Here is a 21503-nt window from a genome sequence, read left to right on the forward strand (position 1 = left end):
ATGACCAACTGAATTCTTCAGAGGCTGATGGTCAATGATACTTAGACAAGTACAATTAAAGGTCAAATTAAACCTAAAATAAAATGTTTTTTAAACTGTCTCCAATTTGTAGTTTTGAATTAGCTTGTAGAGAATGAAAGTGACAATAAGTTTTATAATGTTAAATTCATACAAAATCTTTATCATTTACTAACACAGATTTTTTAAAACATATTGAACACAGCATTCCTTGTGAATTTTGTGTTTATATTTTCAGAGGCACAAAATTATTTTGAGAAACTGAAATGCATGTGATTTATAATGATAGGTAAAATGTACCTGACTTCATCCTGTTTTCACTAAAAAAAATCTTTCAAACATCCCTAAGGATGTCCCTTAATAACTGAATGATGTCACAATTAAATTGAGTTAACATTTTCCTTTCAGGAGCCTATCTTCTAATGTTTAAGTTTAAATATGATAACTACGGTATACTGGTATTATAGTCTTTAATATGTGAATTTACCAGGCAAAATAGCAGACGATGCATCTCTTGATTGTGGACAACATTTTCTGTGTTAATAATCATTTGAGATGCCATCCCCATGAGTACAGTTTTGAGGAAGGGTAGATATTATTTTTGGATGGATCCTCAGTGGCTAAGAGGTCTTAGTACAGTGGCGGATCCAGAAGGGGGGGAGGGGGTGGGTTTCCAGGGGTTGGAACCTCCTCCCCCTTTTTTGTCCAATGCTTTTGATTGGGGACATATGGTTGGAAGCCCCCTTTATACTTGGTTGGAACCCCACTTTTAATAATGGCTGGATCTGCCCCTGTAGTAGTTCATCTACAGCCATCATTAGCCTGTCAACACTGACATTGTGAGTTCAAACACCACTCATGGCAGATTTGTTTGACTACAATCTTAATTGACTAGGATTGCCAGTTTTCCTGTTGGTGGAGAGAGTAGTTATGGAGTTAGGTTTGTAGTAGCATATATCTCACACATAACATATTGGAAGGAGAACATGCTCTAGGAATACTATAAAATAGACAAATAATAGCTTATAATGGGGGAAATCATCATAATATATTGATTAGCAATTCTGTTGTTCATGCTTTGATTATAGTGATATTATGTGAAAAGGGAGATAAATATACAAAATTTTATTATCTCCCCTTGCAACAAATTCTTATTTCATCATGAAATTTTGTCATCTTCTTTGATCATACAAATCAAAGATGTCAAACATTTTAAATATTGTGTAAATAACTAATAATAATATTAATACATTAAACCCTTTACAACTGACCATTTTCACAATTTATACAGGTATGGCCAGAAACAGTAATGAGCAAGAAATTTCCACAGAAAATTTCAAAATTATGCTATAGATCATGTAGATGCAAATTTTCTAAGAAAGTTTTTCATTTATCCACTCAAATCTGTCTAGATCATTTCTGTATAAATCAGCATATCGGTCAAAACAAATAAATAATGCACACAATTTACACTTTCAGCAACAACAAAAAAAAAAAAAAATGATTGCTTTATATCTTTCTTATTTCAAAAATAGAAAAGTAGATATAATTTCAGTGGCCACACACTGTCATTGTACATATATAAAATAAACATCAGTTATAGGATTACATGCAGTTTACTTAAGATTTTTGTAGAGAAAAAGCAGTGTGAACAGCTCCAGGATGTTGGATGATAAATATATGTTATTAGAACCAACCAGAAACTTCTGTTGACCATGCCATAATTTCTATAATGCCAAAAGGGCAAAACTTCCATTTTATGTCACTTGTCTTCTAAAACCAACATTCAATTTTTAGAAAATAAAGTAATTTTAAAGCTACAATTTATTTAGAAGTGAAAATGAAAATCTGACAGAAGTCTCTGTTTAAAACAATGAAAATGACAAAAGTTAAATGAAAAATCACTCTTCTTGCTATGGGGAAATTTAGAATAGGAATTTCATTTCATGCATTCTGGGTAAGAAAGATTTGCATGTGTACACCAAAATGTTGTGATAGGCGTATAAAAACTGAAAAATTGTGGACATTTGACAAATTCCTAAATGTTTTTCTTTTCATTTTGTGGTATATATATGAACAATAACATAACATAAAATATCTCAGATTCTCAAAATATATAAATGACCAAATCTTATTCAAGTTAGAATTATGAATGGCAAGAAGTGTGATTTCTGTCAAAAAGTGAAGGTTAATTTTGTTATCGTTAATAAAGTCACAGAAAAATATAGATGCACTCATTGCACTGGATATGAGGACAACAATTAACATGAAAAAAAAAGCACGCAGACGACAGGATGCAAACATTTGATATCATTCACAGCTCAACACACAGTTAGAGACAACAATGCAAAGACAAGCATGATAAGCCAAACATGAGGATAATGGTTGCAAAATGTTAAATAGCACACACACATTACACACAAGACAGGTGTTAATAAAACAACATGGCAGATCCACTGGGATCATTGCTGGAAGAGGCTCATTAAGGGAAGCCATATCACTAAACTTCCAATGTTATGACAACAATAAGTCATGCTATTATTATTAAAACTTAATTTTTACATTCAGGGTTTACAGCAGTTGCATAGGTAGAGGTCTTCAGAGTACAAGAAATAGTTTAAAACCATATGTTTTATTTAAAAGATTTTTGGTTTTAACCTCAGTCATCAGTGATCCAAAGGACCTTATTCATACATGTATGTGTGGTGTACCTTTGATTAGGCAAACATTCCATATTATACTTAACTTTGATGGTTAATTTTCAGTTTAAATTGTAATTTCTAGGACCAAACCAGTAGTGGGGTTTTCTTTTTGCGTTTTTATTCTTCCAAATTTTGATCTTCCTCAAAGATCTAAATTTTATAAGGATATATTTTTGTGGTTTTAATCTGAATTCGGAAATGAATTAAAATAAATAAATCATATACATTTTCTACTTCCTGTGCTACATCAGTTATCACAACCTTGGAAAGTGGTATTAAAAACCAACAATCGATCAATCAACACCTTGGTAAGTGGTGTTAAACACTATCAATCATCAAAATTTAGGAGAATCCTCAATCTAAAGAGAATTCTGATATCTTTTTTAAGTTTAGTGCATCCAAGGAAACAAAAACAAAACAAAATGGTTGATATGAATATGTAACATAAACAAATATTAGTAAATAAAATAACCATGAATGATGAGACAAATATTTTTGATGTGATGAATTGATGTTTTAGTGATGGAATAAAATAAATAACTGTGAAATGGTGATATTAGTAAAACCCCTGGAGCTGGCAATTTTCAATTTGTCTTTTTTCTTTTTGACAATATTATAATAGATTGTGATATTATATATTTCCCATAACCTCGTCCCCAGTTACGATTTAATCGATAAATTATTTTGTTGTTTTATTACTTTTAAAATCTTTAATTTAAGAAAATATTTAAACTGCATCAGTTAATCAAATACAATTCAAGAACTGTAAATTTCACATTTTTTAATTCACCAGGGCAATTCTAGGAAAGAATACTTCAAAATTTGAAATTCTTAAAAAAAAAAAATATCCATGAAGGGTATTCAAATGTAGCAAATAATTAAAGTTCTGATTGCTTTAATTTAAAACCTAAGTAATTTCCTTTGACAGATCTGAATATTTAGGCCTTAAATTGAGAACAAAAATTTTACACACTCCAAATTACAGGATAACAGTGAATAATCTAAAAAAAAAATGCAAGTTAGCTCCCTTGAAATTCAGTCAGTAAATAAAAAGGGTGTAAGTGTGTAAAAGCAAAAAGAATTAAAGAGGTGTTAGATCAACTCTAATGTAGTGTTTGTGGTTTATTTATTCACTAGTTGGTGAATTTTTTGAATGCATTTTTCACTTCAGAAATTGTTAATGATTGTGTGTTATTCAGTTTATTAAATAGAAAAGCTAATAGTGAAATTATGATTGAACATCTGAAACTAATTTAAAAAAATTATCTTTCATGTTCATTTTCATTTTCCCCATGGATGTTTTTTCATTTCCCCCATGGAAGTTTAAATACGAATCTGTGTTTAAAAAAAAAATCAATCTAAAAAGGGATCCTCTAAAATAATATAATATCAACAATTTGAAAAATTGTCACAATCTGAAGCCAAATCTAAAGCTTATAATATTCAATTTGTAAACTGCATGTACCTGATTGCCGAGTGAGGTGACTCCAAGCCTTACCCGGCTACGGGACACGCTGGACGCTGACGAGCTAATGGAACTGACTGATTCCTGACTACCACTCCTCTCTTTGGAAAGACGAAGACTTGTGTTCATCAAAGACCGGGACTGTGATGTAGGAGTCGTAGCTGGTTTTCCCGGACCAGCTGTTCCTGATGTTAGACGAGTGACTTTATGGATTGGTGCAAATAAACCATACATTGGCTTACATTCAAAATATCTGAAATAGAATATAAAAATCTTCTTCATGAACAAATGTTCTCTTAGAAATTGTTGCATATTTTATATAACTGGAATTGACATTACACTTGGTTGGATCTCTCCATCAAAATGAGAATTACATCCACAATTTATAAACAGATTTAAATTTAAATTAATTATGAAATTAGCCAAAATAAACACACAAAGTTTCTAATTCACCTCTTGGAGAGAAAGTACATCACATGATCAAATCTATTTTTTTCTGAATGAAATAATTTATAAAAACATTTGGTCTGAAGTTTTTATAGGTAAGCTCAGACAAAAGCTGAATATTTAAAATTTAATCAACAATTTTATGTGAGATGGCAAGATCTGCTTTTCAACAAAAACTGCATGTATTCTGTTTCAAACAAGCAAGGTATTAAATATAGCACATTAAAACAGAACCATACCTTTTACCAGCAACTGCACCATCATTTTTACCCTGTTTTTCGTCAAGTTCAACTCCAGCCCATTCTCCTTTAGCAAAGTCTGTTTCTCCAATGTACTGCAGCGTACCCATCTTACTCCCACTAACAAACACACGATCTCCAACCTTTAAAGCAGGTCTACTTCCAGGTCTGGTTCCCGGGGCAGGTGATGCTCTGCTTAAACTAGTATTAGAACCAAACACTCCTCTGGAAGGTGTAACGCTTGGGGTTGTTGGTCTTCTTGCCGGTCCATTTGGTTTCAAAGGAGTTTCTGACAATGTATCGTCCATTTTCGATGTCATCGGTAGAAGTCCTGGGGTTCTAGATAATTTAGAAATTCTAGCGAACACACCCCTATCTGATTCACACTGAAAGTATCTGATGCCTTTAACTGATCCATCATTTTTGCCTTCTTGTTTGTCAAGGGCTACTCCTGCCCATTCTCCTGCGGCAAACTGTGTTTCCCCTAGAAAGGCAATCACACCTGGCTTGCTCCCTCCTACCCATACTCTGTCACCTATTTTAAAATCATCTGACGGAGGGGGTGGTACCTCATATTCAGGGCCTGTAACATATGATGTATAGTAAGTTATATTTACATGGCCTCTGCAGTGGTATCTGCTTGAAGGTCAACATTTATGTGTCTAGTATGGACATTTTATGACATCTAGGACTGTCCAATCTTGATTTCTAGAGACTGACAAAAAGAGTCAGATCATCAGATGTACAAATTTTACCCCATACTAAAAAAATATAGAAATGAAAATTGAAAATTTGTGTTTTTAAAATATATTAAACCTTTTCAAATTTTGTATCACCTAGCTAAGATTACCAGGGCATCTTACTCAATTGATTATAGTTATCGTTCTATAAAAACATTCATTTGACCCAGAGAAGAAACTTCCAAAATTTATTCATGGGTGGGTGTTGAGTACAGTGAAAGCAATTAGATGGTTTCCCCACATTCCTTTTCAAGGTACCATGCATGTCGTAATGCAACAGCCATAACTGTAAAGTGGTTTGTTTTCACAGACTTTAAATTTTGTGATTTCTATTTTATTTTTTATTTTTGCTTTGTTCTAGTGCCCATTTCTAATCTTCCTCAAGATAAAATTTACGTGAGCAGACATTTACCTGATGTTAACTTAATCATGGAAATAACAAAATAACCGTTCACACAACAGTATCACATACTCAGACAGATAATCTACTCATAGGGTAGCTAGGTGTGATAACGTATGACCAAATGTGCAGTCTTTATACTTAACCACAGGCCCACCAGCCTAGGGTAGCTAGGTTTGATAACGTATGACCAACTGTGCAGTCTTCACACTTAACCACAGGCCCACCAGCCTAGGGTAGCTAGGTGTGATAACGTATGACCAACTGTGATGTCTTCACACTTAACCACAGGCCCACCAGCCTAGGGTAGCTAGGTGTGATAACGTATGACCAACTGTGCAGTCTTCACACTTAACCACAGGCCCACCAGCCTAGGATAGCTAGGGTGATAATGTATGACCAACTGTGAAGTCTTCACACTTAACCACAGGCCCACCAGCCAATTAAAAAAGCTGTCTGGCCTGTAAAAATCTTCTGTACAGGCCAATAGAATCTAACAAAATTTTTTTTAAATTGAGCTTTGATTCAAAAGTTTATCGTGAAGACTGCCAACTGTGTGGGATTTTTAATAGACATGTCTGATCTACTTTACAACACCAAATAAATGATTTGAAATACTAGTTAGTTTGTGACATCCAAATTGATATGCTAAATTTTTTAACAAAAATTTCTTTCACAACAACCACTGAGGAATTGACTCATACAACCTAAACAATTCGACTAAAACATTACAGGTTCCATATTTCTTTTTTTGCATCTGAAAATTCATCCTAAGGGATAAAGTAAGAAATTTTTTTTTTAATGCAAATAATAAATAAGATTGATAAGTAGTGAACTACCAGCATCAATAAGAATTGTAGAAATGCAAATTGTAGAAGCATAACACAACGAAAGACAAGTGGCATGCAAGAAAGGCAACATAGAAGGCAGACAACATTCAAATGCATGTATTCAATTTCTAAGTCAGATAAAATAATCAATTTTATATTTTGAGAGAAGTGGTGATACATAATTTGTTTTTTCCTTCAAACTTGTGCCCAGAAAATTTTAAAAGTAAAAATAATTTCCCTTATTTTTTAACCATATACTTAAAACATTAAAATTCAAATTTATTTTTAAATATTTTTCAGTTAATAAAAAGTTACCCTCAAGTTTTCGGTGTGTTAATGATAAGATACAGTACTAAATCTAAATCTGGTCAACTTGTAAAATAAACGTATAGACCTTTAAGTTTATATTTTAGAAATTATTACTAAATGGCCATTTCAGATCCACAATGTATTTGACAATTGTTTACTATAGAGTTGTATTAGTATTAAAGCTTGAGCAAATACTTTGAATTCATCATTATTCATTGGCTACTAAGTTTCTCGGATTTAACATACCACATTTTTTTTGGAGGAAATAACTATCAATATTTTAAGTTGTATTTTTGACATACTGTGGATTCATTATTATTTATGGGATAACATTTATCTGGATTTTTTGGGTATAGACTAGACAAAAATTTAAATGACCAAAGAACTTCAAATTTTCTTTAAACTGGTACTGTAGATTCATTATTTTTCATGGGATACCAGTTTTCTTGTATGAGAACAAGAATTTTTAACAATGTTCAACGAAGTTCGCATTTACTATAGGTTTGTGTTAAGACTTTGGCAAAACCACAAAATAAAATATTCACGATAAAACTACTTTTCCTCAATCCACGAAAATTGGCTCCCATGCAAACAAATGAATCCACTGTATGCATATACTATAGCAAAACAAGGAAATGAAATGTCTACAAAAAATACTATTTTTCAAGAAAATTGGTACCCACTAAAGCACATAGGTCCACAGTAGTGTAGTAGTCACTTTACACAGATAGACAATATGACGGAGTAACATATCAACAAATATGCATAAATTAGCCTTAAAATTGGTTTGAAATTTTCGTGACTTCTTTCAACATGAAACCATGGAAACATAAATTACCTGCAAGTTTATTGACAACAGTGGTGGCGTACTTATCAGCTTGAGTAGCACTAAAACCTGCAGCACGAGCACTTTTAGCAATGGCACCTAGCAACACATAAACAGAAACATAGCAACACACAATCAAGACATTCGATTGGTTGAGGGGAGATAACTGCCATTCTTATTCATGTCTACTTTAAGTGAGAAGTCAATAAAAACATTTAAGATCTCTAAATGTACGTTTAATATGAATTTGTAATTCTAGGTGTTTGAATTTTTATTTCTATCTTAAATGGTGACAGACTGAAAATCTGCAAGTCGGTTTAGGGACCAATTTTAAATTCAGATTCTCATTTAACGTTGTATCAAAAATATAGTCATGATAGTAGCAAACATGTTCAACATTAAAAGAATGGCAATTTAGAAATAAAATATATATGTATCAATACAAAAATAAATGGACACATTCAAAGTTAACAAAAAACATGCTTTGAAATAAAAGATTCAATCAAAGTTAATTAAATATGATTTCTTTAATGGTCTTGAAAAAAATCGTTCATCATATTCAAAGTACTGAGTTATTCGTTATACAGATGTACAATGAATTTTTATATGTCAAGTTTTTCATTTAAGTATAGTGTTTCTCAAAGTAAAGCTTTTTTCAAGACCATGAAAAGCCATGAGAATGAAATGTTTTCAATTCTGCTATTTAAAAAAAAATCCAAGTGCAGTTGAATAAAAAATCATTACATGAAGATTTAAAAAAATAAATGTGGATAGTGTCCACATGTGGACACAGATGATGCCCCCGCTTGCATATCATATAGTTATAAAGAGACTTAACTGAAGAACGGTAAAAGTGACGCTACCCAAATTTGAACTTGATCTGAGTTTTGTGGTAATAAGCATTGTGTGTAAGTCTCATAACATTTGGTTGAGGCTAACTTAAGTAGAGAACAGAAACTAAAAATTCAGCAATTTTTCTATTTGTAAACACCCATAACTCTAGAACAGTTGTGTATAAGTTTTACAACATTTGGTTGAGACAAACTAAAAAATTCAGCAATTTTTATGTTTATAAAGGGACATAACTCTAGAATGGTAAAAGTGTTGCCACCTAATTTCGTACTTAATCTGTATTATGTAGTAATAAGCATTGTGTATAAGTTTCATAACATTTGGTTGAGGCAAACTCAAGTTAGAGAACTGAAACAAAAAAATTGTACTTGATCCTTACTGAGTTTTGTGGTAATGAATATTGTGTATAGGTTTCATAATGTTTGGCTGGGGAAAACTTCAGTTACAGAATGGAAACTAAAAAAATTTGCAATCTTTCTATTTATAAAGGGGCATAACTCAATAATGGTTAAAGTGACACTACCCAAATTCAACTTGATCTGTGTTTTATCAGTGGAAGTCAATATTAAACATTGCATTGTATAAAGCATTGATTGTAGTTGATCCAACTATAATCATGGTCAAAGGAAGATAACTCCAATTTTAAAAATATATTATATAAACTTGATATTTAGAAGAAAATAAAAATTTTGCAATTTTTCCTTTTATAAAGGGGCATAACTCTAGATCGGTTAAAGTGACACCACCAAAATTCAAACTTGATCTGTGTTTTGTGGTAATAAGCATTGTGTATAAGTTTCATAACATTTGGTTGAGGCAAACTTAAGTTAGAGAACGGAAACTAAAAATTTTGCAATATTTCCTTTTATAAAGGGGCATAACTCTAGATCGGTTAAAGTGACGCCACCAAAATTCAAACTTGATCTGTGTTTTGTGGTAATAAGCATTGTGTATAAGTTTCATAACATTTGGTTGAGGCAAACTGAAGTTAGAGAACGGAAACCAATTTCGGGACGTACGTACGTACGTACGTACGTACAGACGGACAAGGGTAAAACTTAATGCCCCCTCCGCTACGGCGGGGGCATAATAACTGTCTGGTATTTGATTTCATACCAATATAGAATAAGGCTATCAAAAAGAAATATTTAAAGCTTTATTTTGCTTTTCAGAATATGTATATTATCATTATAATATATATAAGAACAGAGAGAAAGTTGAAAAATATGAATAGAAATTCATGCATTCCTTAGACTGAAGAAGATTTTTTATATATCAGACATGACAGGCTTGAAAGCATGTGTTCTTCCCAAATTTATCATAGAGCCATGATCAACTTCATTAATAATACTGTTACTTGAGAAAGAATGAAAGTTGTGTTCCAAGTAGCATAAAAATATTATCATTATTTTTCAGTCAAATGAACCCCTGAAATTTGTAAAGTCCTGCAAGCATGTGCATTGATTTTGATAGGGATTTGAAAGTGAAGGAAGCCATGCTGGTTTATCATCATCATGGCTGTGATTTAGGCTAACAGTATAAGCAGGGAAAGCCCATATTCCTTTACCTGAATGAGACAACACTTCCATAGCCATATAAGCCAATTCTCGCTTAGGGGTGAGTAAAGCGGAGTGAGGGAAGGCATCAATGTTTTTCTCTCTCCCAAAAGTTCAATTCACAATTAAGATTATTAACAAAATACAAATTTATACAAAATGTACAGTGTTCCACAATCTGAATTATCTCCCTTGACTTGCAATTAACTTTTCATAAAAGGTGGTAAAAATGGAACACTGTACATTAATAAATCCATGAAATTTAAAGTAATATGATGTATTTTGTGAATAATATAATATATATAATACTAATGAAACCAAAAGTCTTTATAAGAGTTTGTATCAACAAAACAGCTTCCTGTTCCAAGCTTAAACATTAAAATGAAAACAACACTTGGAAAAAAAAAGTTAGAATAACATTTTAAAGTTTCACATATATTTCAAATTAAAACAATTGCAAGAATTTCAGCTGTTTTCACAAATGTCTTACGAGAATATTTAAACATGAACATTTACTTATAACTTACAATCTATTTTGAAAGTTAAGAATTTTTATGAAAATAATCAACGACCTTTAAAACATAAACAAGACAATGTGAAATGGAATACCTAATCAAATTATAAAAGAAGAGATAATTTTTAGTGCTGCTAAGAACAATTCTTTTGCTGCTAACACATTTATACATGCATATTTTTTTTTATCTAATGGTCATCAAACCAAGTCTTTTAAAAGTTAATTTCAATATGCATAATTCAAATGAAACGGTAGAATGGGTCACATACAGCTGGTATTCTATTATTTAAAAAAGATGTTCTGCATAAATTAACATAACTAAATTTTCTCTGCCTGAACCAATCATCTCATGACTATCAATGCAAATCAAATGATTTGTTTGATGATTCTATCTGTATCCAATTTAAAGTAGCTTAAATAGGTATGAATTTGATGTACTAAATCTGTCAAAATCAAAGCATTGAACAACAGCATTATTTCTGTTTGATATGTAATGTTTACATTGTAATTATTTTTTTAGCATTTGTTACACATTAAACATGTGTTCAAATATATATATATCCTTATATATGTATTAAACAAGTTATTTTTAAAATGTTAACAAAAACCACCTGACACAAACTTACATGGAATGGTCCCTGTAAAATCAAATTTCTGTTTATTTCTCAATATTCTTTTTTATAGAACAGTGTTAAAGTCAAGTAAACTTAATATACTGTAAATTCAGAAATTTGTGTGTGCATTTTTTATTGCAGTTGTTTTACAATTCAGAAAAATGTAACATTAATTTTGATTCCAGGAACATTATAAATAATGCTATCGAAATAAAAAAAATGTGAATTTTCATTTTTTGGAAAACCAATCCTGTCTCAATTTATGCAATTAATAAAGATCACAAAAACGTATGACTTAACAGTTAACTTGACTTTCATCCATCTATACAACACAAGAATGGAAGATGTGGTTTTTTTCCCTTTTCTGTTCTTGAATTAATAAAGAGCTGCACCATGAGCGCATGATACACCCGTCGCTTTTTCAATGAATAAAGTTCCATAACACCTCAATGTCATATCAGAAATTTACAAAAAAACTAAAGGGAGATTCTTTTAATAGATATAAACCGGTCACCAAAGTTTCATGAAAACTGCTCAAAGCACTTTTGAGTTATTATGCGAAAACTGGAAAATCCCCCTTTTTTAAGAATAAAATCCCACAACTTGGAAACGTAAAATCTAAAATTTATAAAAATCAAAAGGGAGCTTAAGTCAATAGATATAAACAATTCACCAACATGTTGACAACGGACGGACAGACGGACAGACAACGGTATACCATAATACGTCCAAATGCTTCTCATGTAGCTCAGACTCATATTTTATAACCTGTGTAAAACTTATCACATTCCACGGGAACAAAAATATTACACTGTTGTGACTTAATTATAAGATTACCATTGTTGTGGAACTGCAAATCAAAAGTAGATTTTTAATACACTGAAATTTTGAATATCTTGTCTAACATGTTGTAATCAACTAAAAATATATTTTACAACAGAATTATGAAGAAATACAAACTATTTTTATTTATGATACATGCATCACAATGCTTTTTCTACACAAATGTTATCACATACAACAAGACAATATAACTTACTTTTGGCTTTGTCTGGAGCTGGAATAGACGACTTGGGCAGTGGCAGACCTGTAGGCTTGCCAATCTTTGAAGGGGCTTTCAGCCCTGATGGTCTCGGTAAACTCATCTATAAAACCAATGTAATGAATAAAAAATACTTTTTTATCATTGTAGCCCTTACAGTTTCTATATATTTACACATTCTTTTGATTCCTAGCTTTCAAGTGTTTAGGTTTGAGCCTTCTCGATGAAGGTAAATCCAGAAAAGTGCTTAGGAAGCACAACTAGAGGCTCTGAATAGCCTGTGTCGCTCACCTTGGTCTATTTATATATTCAACAAAGGACACTCTCCAACATTGTAGACAAGAATATAATTCATGACAAAAATCACTTTTTTGTTGATCTTCTAATGCTGATTATTTAGTCTGTTAGTTAGTGTCTCTCTATCTTCTTTAGTTTTTGCTCAAAACACAAAAGAGGTTAAAACAAGAATGTGTCCATAGTACACGGATGCCTCACTCTCACTATCATTTTCCATGTTCAGTGGACCGTGAAATTGGGGTCAAAACTCTAATTTGGCATTAAAATTAGAAAGATCATATCATAGGGAACATGTGTACTAAGTTTTAAGTTGATTGGACTTCAACTTCATCAAAAACTACCTTGACCAAAACTTTAACCTGAAGCAGGACAGACAGACGAACGGACGGACGCACAGACAGAGAAAAACATAATGGCCCTCTACTATCGTAGGTGGGTTATAAAAAAATCCTCATTTAAGGGCAATCACATTCCACTCCTATAAAGAGTGACAGTCTTCTAACTTTATCAGCAAAATTAGACTTGTTAATAGATCTTTCCTTGCTGATCATTTTTGTTATTTAAAGTGTCTATTTATCTACATGTATTATAATTTTTATCATATATAGCAAAACGGAGAAAAAATGGTAAAAAATTCACAGACGACAAAGACAAGGAGGACAGACGCCAAGTGATGAGAAAAGCTCACTGGGCCCTTTGGGCCAGGTGAGCTAAAAATTATAAAGTGTTATTTCATTTCAAAGCCTTTAGTCCCATAAAAATAGTCTTTCAGAAAAAAGCAACTGGTTATTTAACTTCTTGTATATATATACATCCAAAAATCATCGTAAAAAAAGATATGTTTTCATGAAAGGAATTATATAATTCTTAAAAGAACCAGAATAACTACGTTATTAAAGTTCTTCAGTGTTTTCTTTCACACTGTTAACACCAGGTCAACCTACAAAATTATTATTTCAATACTCAGTCTCAAGCAACATCTTGCACCATCTTGCTTTAGATCAGTGTAGATACCTGCAATTGAGTGCTACTCTGAAATATATTTTGTTTGTTGTTTACCAGTTCTGTCGATTTACTTATTTGTTGGTAGGTTACGTAGGTATAATGCATTTGGATATATTTTTTATTGCATCAAAAACAATTTTAAAAAATAATGAAAAACCCAATTAATAAAAGTTTAACAAGAGGCTGTTGAAATGACCACATAAATGTGTACTTGGTTTTTAACTAGGTTTTCCAATGGAAATGCAGTTACATACATTTATTTGGGGTTGTTCTGTGTTAAATCATTTCTAATAGGTTTTTCCAAAGAGCTGTTGAGACTGATATACATGTTCAAGTAGATATATATTATTATAAGAACTTCTATATATATAGACAAACGGAAGAAAAAATAATTTTTGTTTCAAAACATTTTTCAGCACTTTTCCATAGATCCATAATTTTCTTGATAAAAACAATGCCTTTTAATACTTTACCTGCAAAATTTTATTTAGCTAGCTACATTTCTATATCCCCTGGATTTAACTACATGTAGAGTGAAATACTTCTCGCTGAGATCTTAATCAAAATGCTGCAACTTTCTGTAACCAGACAAGGGTGTTGACCTACTTTCTTGTTACTGTACTTATTAAGTGTCTTTCCTATAGCATGTATAGTGTACAATTGTGTCAAACCATTTTTTTATCTTCTACACCTACAAAAGACAACATCTTCTACATTTCATTGTCAACTGCATTTTGCTGCATTTTTTTACTTTTTTTAAATGAATTAATACACATGATACATGTATGTATGTAAGCAACTCAATCTCTGCATACTGGCATTATTTACAGCAGAATGCATTGAGTGTGTAGGTAAAGGTAGAATCTTTGGTTAGCTTGTCATTCTCTAATAATGAAAAAAATATTTCATGAAAAGAAAACACATGGTAAAAAGCGTGTAAAAATGTGTGTTTGTTTTCTGCTCTACAAATTCAAACAAATCATTACACTTTAACTACTGCTATAACATGTATAAACTTATTATCATTCTTCACTATCATGCCAGTTGCCTGTTACTTTTTGTACCAATGCTAAGCTAATTTAAGAACACATTAGATGCATTTTACACTATTTGTTAAATTTTCTTGATAGGGCCAGGGAAAAATGATTGATGGTTCCCCTAAAAGTAGAAAATTTCAAGGCCCGGCAGGCAGGAGTTTTTTTTTTTACTTGACAACTGGTATTAAACTTAGATGACTTTAACAGCATAAAGAACTGGTGTCTATGTATTCTGATTCAATCTTGATAGAATACTGGCGCTTGGTGCCAAGTTAGCCATTTTGGGGATCTAAACAACAGGGGAGCAAAACACTTCACATCTTTGTTATCTTTCCCATCAGTTAAGCACTTCGACGATCCAGAAACAAAATTTTCTTGATAGGGCCAGGGAAAAATGATTGATGGTTCCCTTAAAATTAGAAAATTTCAAGGCCCGCCAGGCAGGAGTCTTTTTTTTTACTTGACAACTGGTATTTAACTTAGGTGACTTTAATAGCATAAAGAACTGGAGTCCATGTATTCTGATTCAATCTTGATAGAATACTGGCGCTTGGTGCCAAGTTAGCCATTTTGGGGACCTAAACAACAGGGGAGCAAAACAGTTCTCATCTTTGTTATCTTTCCCATCAGTTAAGCACTTTGATGATCCAGAAACAAAGGCGGGAAAAAAATACAATGACATTGTTATGCTTCTAAACAACAAAACTGAAACGTGTATGAAAAAACATTTGTCAACAATCCTGGATCGGAACTAGACAAACAGTTTTTTTATTTTCGTTCAGTCAAAAAAAAATAAACGACCTGCTGTATAAAGTAGACCTGGTCGGGTTAGGGGAAACCAACAATCATTTTTCCCTGGCCAAGCAAATGGGTTTTACTGCTTTAGCTTAGTTGCTTAATATTGTTTTAGTGTTTTAGCTTAATACATATGTACATTTGTACATGTTGTAACATGATGTGTTTTTAAAAATAACTCTTTAAAATCCATGAAAAGTCTTGTGTATGACACATATCTATGGATATATATAAAAACAAGAAGATGTGGTATGATTGCCAATGAGGCAACTCTCTACTAAAGACCAAATGATGTAGAAGGTTCTCATACATTGTCATAAGTATGTTTTGAAATGTATTTGTTAGTGGAAGGTTTGGATGCCTGCAACATGTTTAACCCCACCACATTCTGTATGTCCTTTTCTCCCAAGACAGCAATCTGTAAATCTATGTAAGAGGTTGTGTTTTGTATATCCTATTTGGTTTTCTTTGTTTATTGGCTTGTTCATTAATCATGCTGTTTGTTTCGTAGCTTGAATTGTTTTACAATTCAGGGCCTTTAGAGCTTGCTATGCAGTATGGGTTTTGCTCATTTAAGAAGGCAGCACAGTGACCTTTAACTGCTGACTTATACATCATTTGGTCTCTGGTGAAGAGTTGTCTCATTGGCAACCTTACTACAATTTTCACATCTTCTTAATAGTATATTATATTCGATTTAATTGGACTGCATTATAGTCATGATAGTATATCATTAATTTTCACTTCTTATGCATCAAGTTTTATTTAACTTATATTTTTATAATTTGTCATGTATTTTGAACATTTTGATTAGGCAATGTCATATTTATCATATGTGCTTAATTTGATTTGAATCTTGATGTTATCTTTAATGTGCATCATATGCATTACATGTTTTTGTTTATTTTCAATTTATGTGTAAATATATCTATATTGGTTTGAAAGCTCTGCTGATCTTACATTATACTGCTTTGTATATTTATTTATTCTATATAAAGCTTTTCATACACCATCTGGAAGGATCACACCTATATAATTTATAAAGCAAAAAGTTACATTTTTTTTTTGAAACATGAGGGAGTGGTCAACAAATGACGTTTAAATTAATTGCTCAACTTGTTACTAGTATTCAAATCTATGAGTAATTCTTTATTATTACTCAAAATAAGATACATCAGTTCTAGGGATACTGCGAACTGCCCAGACAAAGATAGAATAGATATTGAATTTGAGGTAGACAGAGGGGTGGAAAATTAGTTAATTCAAGGGTCAGATGATGAATTAGTAGGACAGTCTTTTGTGCATATTAAAATTAAGCATATAAGTAGTCATGTGTTTTTCATAAAACGACGTACTTTTGCACTGAATTACTGCAGCAGAAGCTGGAATCGAGTTAATTTATCCTTGGTAAGTTGTCAAATCTTGATGACTCAGTGCGCAGACTCTTCCATGTCTTCCGGTAAAGATTTTAGCTAAAAGATAACTGGTCCCGTGCGAGAACCTATCAGATTTATTGATTTAATAGCAATTTGCCTAATTTGGTTTTATTTGGTCAGCAAATCAAGATTTGAAACGTAAAAAAATAGATCAATCTTTAAATTTCGTTGAACTGAAATGACAATAGCATATACATAATAAAAATTAAAAACAAATAAAGATTGCAATTCCTTTATTTGATATGTTAATTATGTATGATTCATTGTTTGTGGGTGATGTAATTACCAAAGTAAAGCATCTGTATCGGTATAATAAGATCATGAAGATAGAAAACTTCTTCTCTGAAACACTTAAGATACTTTAACAAAACGTGCGAAAAATACATGCTTCATGGCCTGAATACAATGAATTGGAAATAAGACGATTATACATGTAAAATCATTAGAATGTACATACATTGCAATTTTTAATCACTTGAAAAAGAACGGAGTTCTTCAAAATAAAATAGTCAGAAATGGCAGCTTATGAGTGCACTAACTCTCTATTACAAGTCAAAGTATCATGGTATTCATAATATAATGATCAAACATATTCTAAATTTGATGATAAATCTCTGTGTCAAATTTTTAAATGGGCAGAAATAACATTAATATGAAAAAGAGAGCTGAAAGATTCCAGAATTGTTAATCTATTTTTTTTATTTTTTTTTTATTTTTTCAAATCTTTAAAACCACTTCTGACGAGCGTTTGTTACATTTTCTACTGTTTAAGCATAACGGCGATCTATTTTTACATCTAAAGTAAGTATTTTCCTATCAAACCTCCACACACTATTATTTTTTTTTCGAAATTCATACATGCTTGTATGCCAAAGTATATCAATTTTAGACAATATGAAGTGTAGGGTTTAAAAGAGTTATTGGCTTTGAACTAGCAGTTTTGAGTAATCTCAGATCTTTACTTTGTATCTTTAGTGTTTCTGTCAGTTGTTTTGTGCTTTGTATCGATCTGACGAATCAAGCCGTTTTCAACTGATTTTGTAGTTTAAATTGTTCTTATGTTGTGCTGTTACACCATTATTCCGGGTTAAGGGATGTATGTATGTCCGAAAACTGTTTTCTTGTTTGTGTTGTTTTAATTTATTATTGCAGTGCCTTCTATAGCTTGTTATGCAATATGAGTTTTGCTAATAGTTAAGGCCGTACGTTGACCTATAATTGACAACTTCTACGTCATTTGGTCTCTAGTGAATAATTTGTCTCGTTTCGTTGTCAATGATACCATATCTTCTAATTTTTATACATGTATTGAAAACTTATTTTCACAGTTTCTTTTTTTAATCATGCACAACTTTACTACAGTAGAGTAACAGCTTTTCATTTTCTGTGAAGACTTTAGTATTGTTAAAGACTTATGCTGATCTCTCAAAGTTGCTTCGTGCCCTCAAGATGTCGTTTAGTTATTTGTTTTGGGTTGCTGTATCATTTTTTCCACATGCATGCTATCTATCCAGTGCATTTTATCTTTTCCTCCTGTCCAACGTCGGAGTGTGCACAAAATTGGCAAAACTTTTAATTCCTGAACCAACCCTATGAAACACTATAGTTGACAGACCATGTCTTTTCATATCATATCACACCAATGACCGTGCAAATTTATAAGCAAAATGTGGTTCTCAATTTTCATTTTTACATTTCTACTCGTTTTCTTTATAACGAGTCAGTGGTGGATCCGGGGGGGGGGGGGGGGGGACTCCGGTTGGAACCCCCCTTTTTTTGACGATCAATGCATTTGAAAGGGGACATATAGTTGGAACCCCCCCCTTATCCTGGGTTGGGTACCCCCTTTTAAAAATGGCTGGATCCGGCCCTGACGAGCTCATATTAAATCTTTAACGGAGTCCGTATGATTTGGAGATTTTCAATCAATTAAGCAGTAACTTTAGACTTCTTTACAATGATTCTGAGAAGTTTGTAGACAATGAAATGCTAGAATTTTCAATTTCGAAAACATAACTTTCTTACTATGAGTTTTAGGAAGAAGTGTGAGATATTTGCCAAAGATGCATATGTAAATCACCGCAATGAAAAGACAAAAAAAGGAAATAAAACCAAGTGCTCTGTCATTTGATAAGCCTCATCATGTGAGGGAACAAAGTGTCAATTTTGCATGCTTTAGATTCACGATAAACCTATAATTCACTGTGAGTACAAAAAGGTAAAAATCACCATGTATAATGAGGGGCGGAAGGACCTTTTTCGGGACGTAGGGACCTTTATTCTTTATTTTTTTCTGGAATTCGGGATTTACACTTATCGGGACTAGGGAATTAATTATTAATGTTATTAGATTCGAAACTGAATGTTATATATACTTCCGGGAATTCGGGATTTGAACAGCATTTATTTTCCCTGGAATTCGGGATGAGACACTCTTCACTTCTTTTAGTATAATCGGTGTCGAATGGAAAAATGTATTAATTTTGAAATCATCTAAATATAGTAGAGTTATTTCATCTAATTCTAAAATGTAAATATATAAGGGTCTGAATGGGCGTCTTTCATTTCTGTATTCTTTATTTTTTGGTCCATATTTCTCTATTCTTTATTTTTTGGTCCATTTTTCTCTATTCTTTAATTTTTGGTCCAATTTTCTCTATTCTTTAATTTTTGGTCCAATTTTCTCTATTCTTTATATTATTTGCCTATTATTTTCTATTCTGTAAACCCCCTCCTATATATATTGCATCAAATGTTGGAGTTTAGTTGTAACAAATGTGTAATGTGATGCTTACTTTCTGAGAATTGCCAAGGATCTGGGTTGAACTAAAGCTGTAGGAGGAGTTGATTATTATACCACCTTTGACAAGTGTTTAGTATGACGATAAATTTTCACTTTTGTTCTCGTACTAGGGACAACAAAATTATTTATTTTCTAAAAATTATTTCCCTACTCCATGTATACCTTACAACAAAATTATATATTTACCTGTGTACGTTATTTTATTTGACAGCATTTTGTCCAAAGTTATGGTTGTCTTTCTGATATTGTTTTACTGACATCTAACCCCCTTGTTTTATTAATTTTGTATTTACATTGTGTCATACATCAAATTTATTCGTTCAGTGTATGTTCGCTTGTTTTTGTTAATATGTCTTTTGATTGAGTTAAGCCATTTCAATTGATATTTTATAGTGTGTCTTTCTATGTTGTGATGTTACACTATTGTTTCTGGTAGGGTCAACCTTGAGCGCCTATTAAAACGTTTAAACCCACTGCTTTTATTTGCACCTGTCCTAAGTCAGGAACCTGATGTTCAGATGTGTGTTTGTTGATGTGGTTCATAAGTGTTTCTCGTTTCTTGTTTTTTATATAGATTAGACCGTTGGTTTTCCTGTTTGAATGGTTTTACACTAGTCATTTTTGGGGCCCTTTATAACTTGCTGTTCGGTGTGAGCCAAGGCTCCGTGTTGAAGGCCGTACTTTGACCTAAATAATGGTTTACTTTTACAAATTGTGACTTGGATGGAGAGTTGTCTCATTGGCACTCATACCACATCTTCTTATATCTATATACACGAAACACGTACCTTATTTCCCCCACACACATTATCTTAATTCATTTGCGATAATTAAAATGCAGTTACCACCCTTTAATAGGTCTATTTTCAATTCCCCTAAAACACATAAAGTCAATTATATTTGACAAAAAAGAATGATAAACAATCAACTTGCAAATGAGAGCATAATAAAATAAAATTTCTTCATATTTATAAGATAAACTGCAAGAAATCAACAGCATTTATACATTTATACCGCAGCAAACATGATTTCTATTGAAATATGTTGTTTCATTTTAATATAAGTATTGTCACCGACCGTGCAAGACCCTCATGGGTTGTCAAGGTCGTTAAAACACCTCCTCGTCGAAGTATTGTAAACATTAGGCTTGCACAAAGCAGTCAAAATTATACATCCAATCTTTGGTTTTCTTTTCTTTACTTATTCTTTTTTTTTATATATATATACACATGCATATAAAACCTTATACTAATTATTTTCCTTAAAATCACATACACATATTTAGGCCTTTTTGGGTTTATACAAAATATTTTGGCTACTAAATTCACATACACAATTTGGTATATCAAATTTCTCCGCGCTGGTGTACCATGACAACGTTGCTGCCGCCCACTGTTGTTTGCTTTCTTGGCCTTTCCTTCTGTTCCGGCTTTTGGTGGCTCCTATTTTTTCCCTGTTCTATATTAAAAATTTTCTTTTTTATTTTCTTTTATTTATTTAAGTTCTTTTTATTATTTTTTTTATTATTTTTATTCCTCAATTCATTTATTTATTTATTCATTTATTTATTTATTTT

The 21503-nt window shown here is 31.9% G+C and overlaps 1 protein-coding gene across 8 annotated transcripts in view; it reads right to left on the bottom strand.

Annotated features, from left to right (window-relative positions):
- Nucleotides 1-17143, bottom strand: part of LOC127712255 (CAP-Gly domain-containing linker protein 1-like) — an 85284-nt gene extending 68141 nt beyond the window's left edge. For 4 of the 8 annotated variants that reach the window (XM_052218589.1, XM_052218586.1, XM_052218585.1 and 1 more), the window contains exons 1-6: nt 17044-17143; nt 14330-14547; nt 12552-12657; nt 7989-8075; nt 4872-5454; nt 4186-4438 (exon numbers count right to left, since the gene is read on the bottom strand). In XM_052218589.1, coding sequence (XP_052074549.1) covers nt 4186-4438; nt 4872-5454; nt 7989-8075; nt 12552-12657 — 1029 coding nt within the window. In that variant the 5' untranslated portion in view covers nt 14330-14547; nt 17044-17143. The remainder of the gene's footprint in view (nt 1-4185; nt 4439-4871; nt 5455-7988; nt 8076-12551; nt 12658-14329; nt 14548-17043) is intronic. The other 4 variants (XM_052218592.1, XM_052218590.1, XM_052218588.1 and 1 more) reach the window with 2 other exon arrangements.
- Nucleotides 17144-21503: the final 4360 nt, after the last annotated feature.

Source organism: Mytilus californianus, unplaced genomic scaffold (genome assembly GCF_021869535.1).
Source record: "Mytilus californianus isolate M0D057914Y unplaced genomic scaffold, xbMytCali1.0.p SCAF_8, whole genome shotgun sequence".
NCBI classification, from domain to species: Eukaryota; Metazoa; Mollusca; class Bivalvia; order Mytilida; family Mytilidae; genus Mytilus; species Mytilus californianus.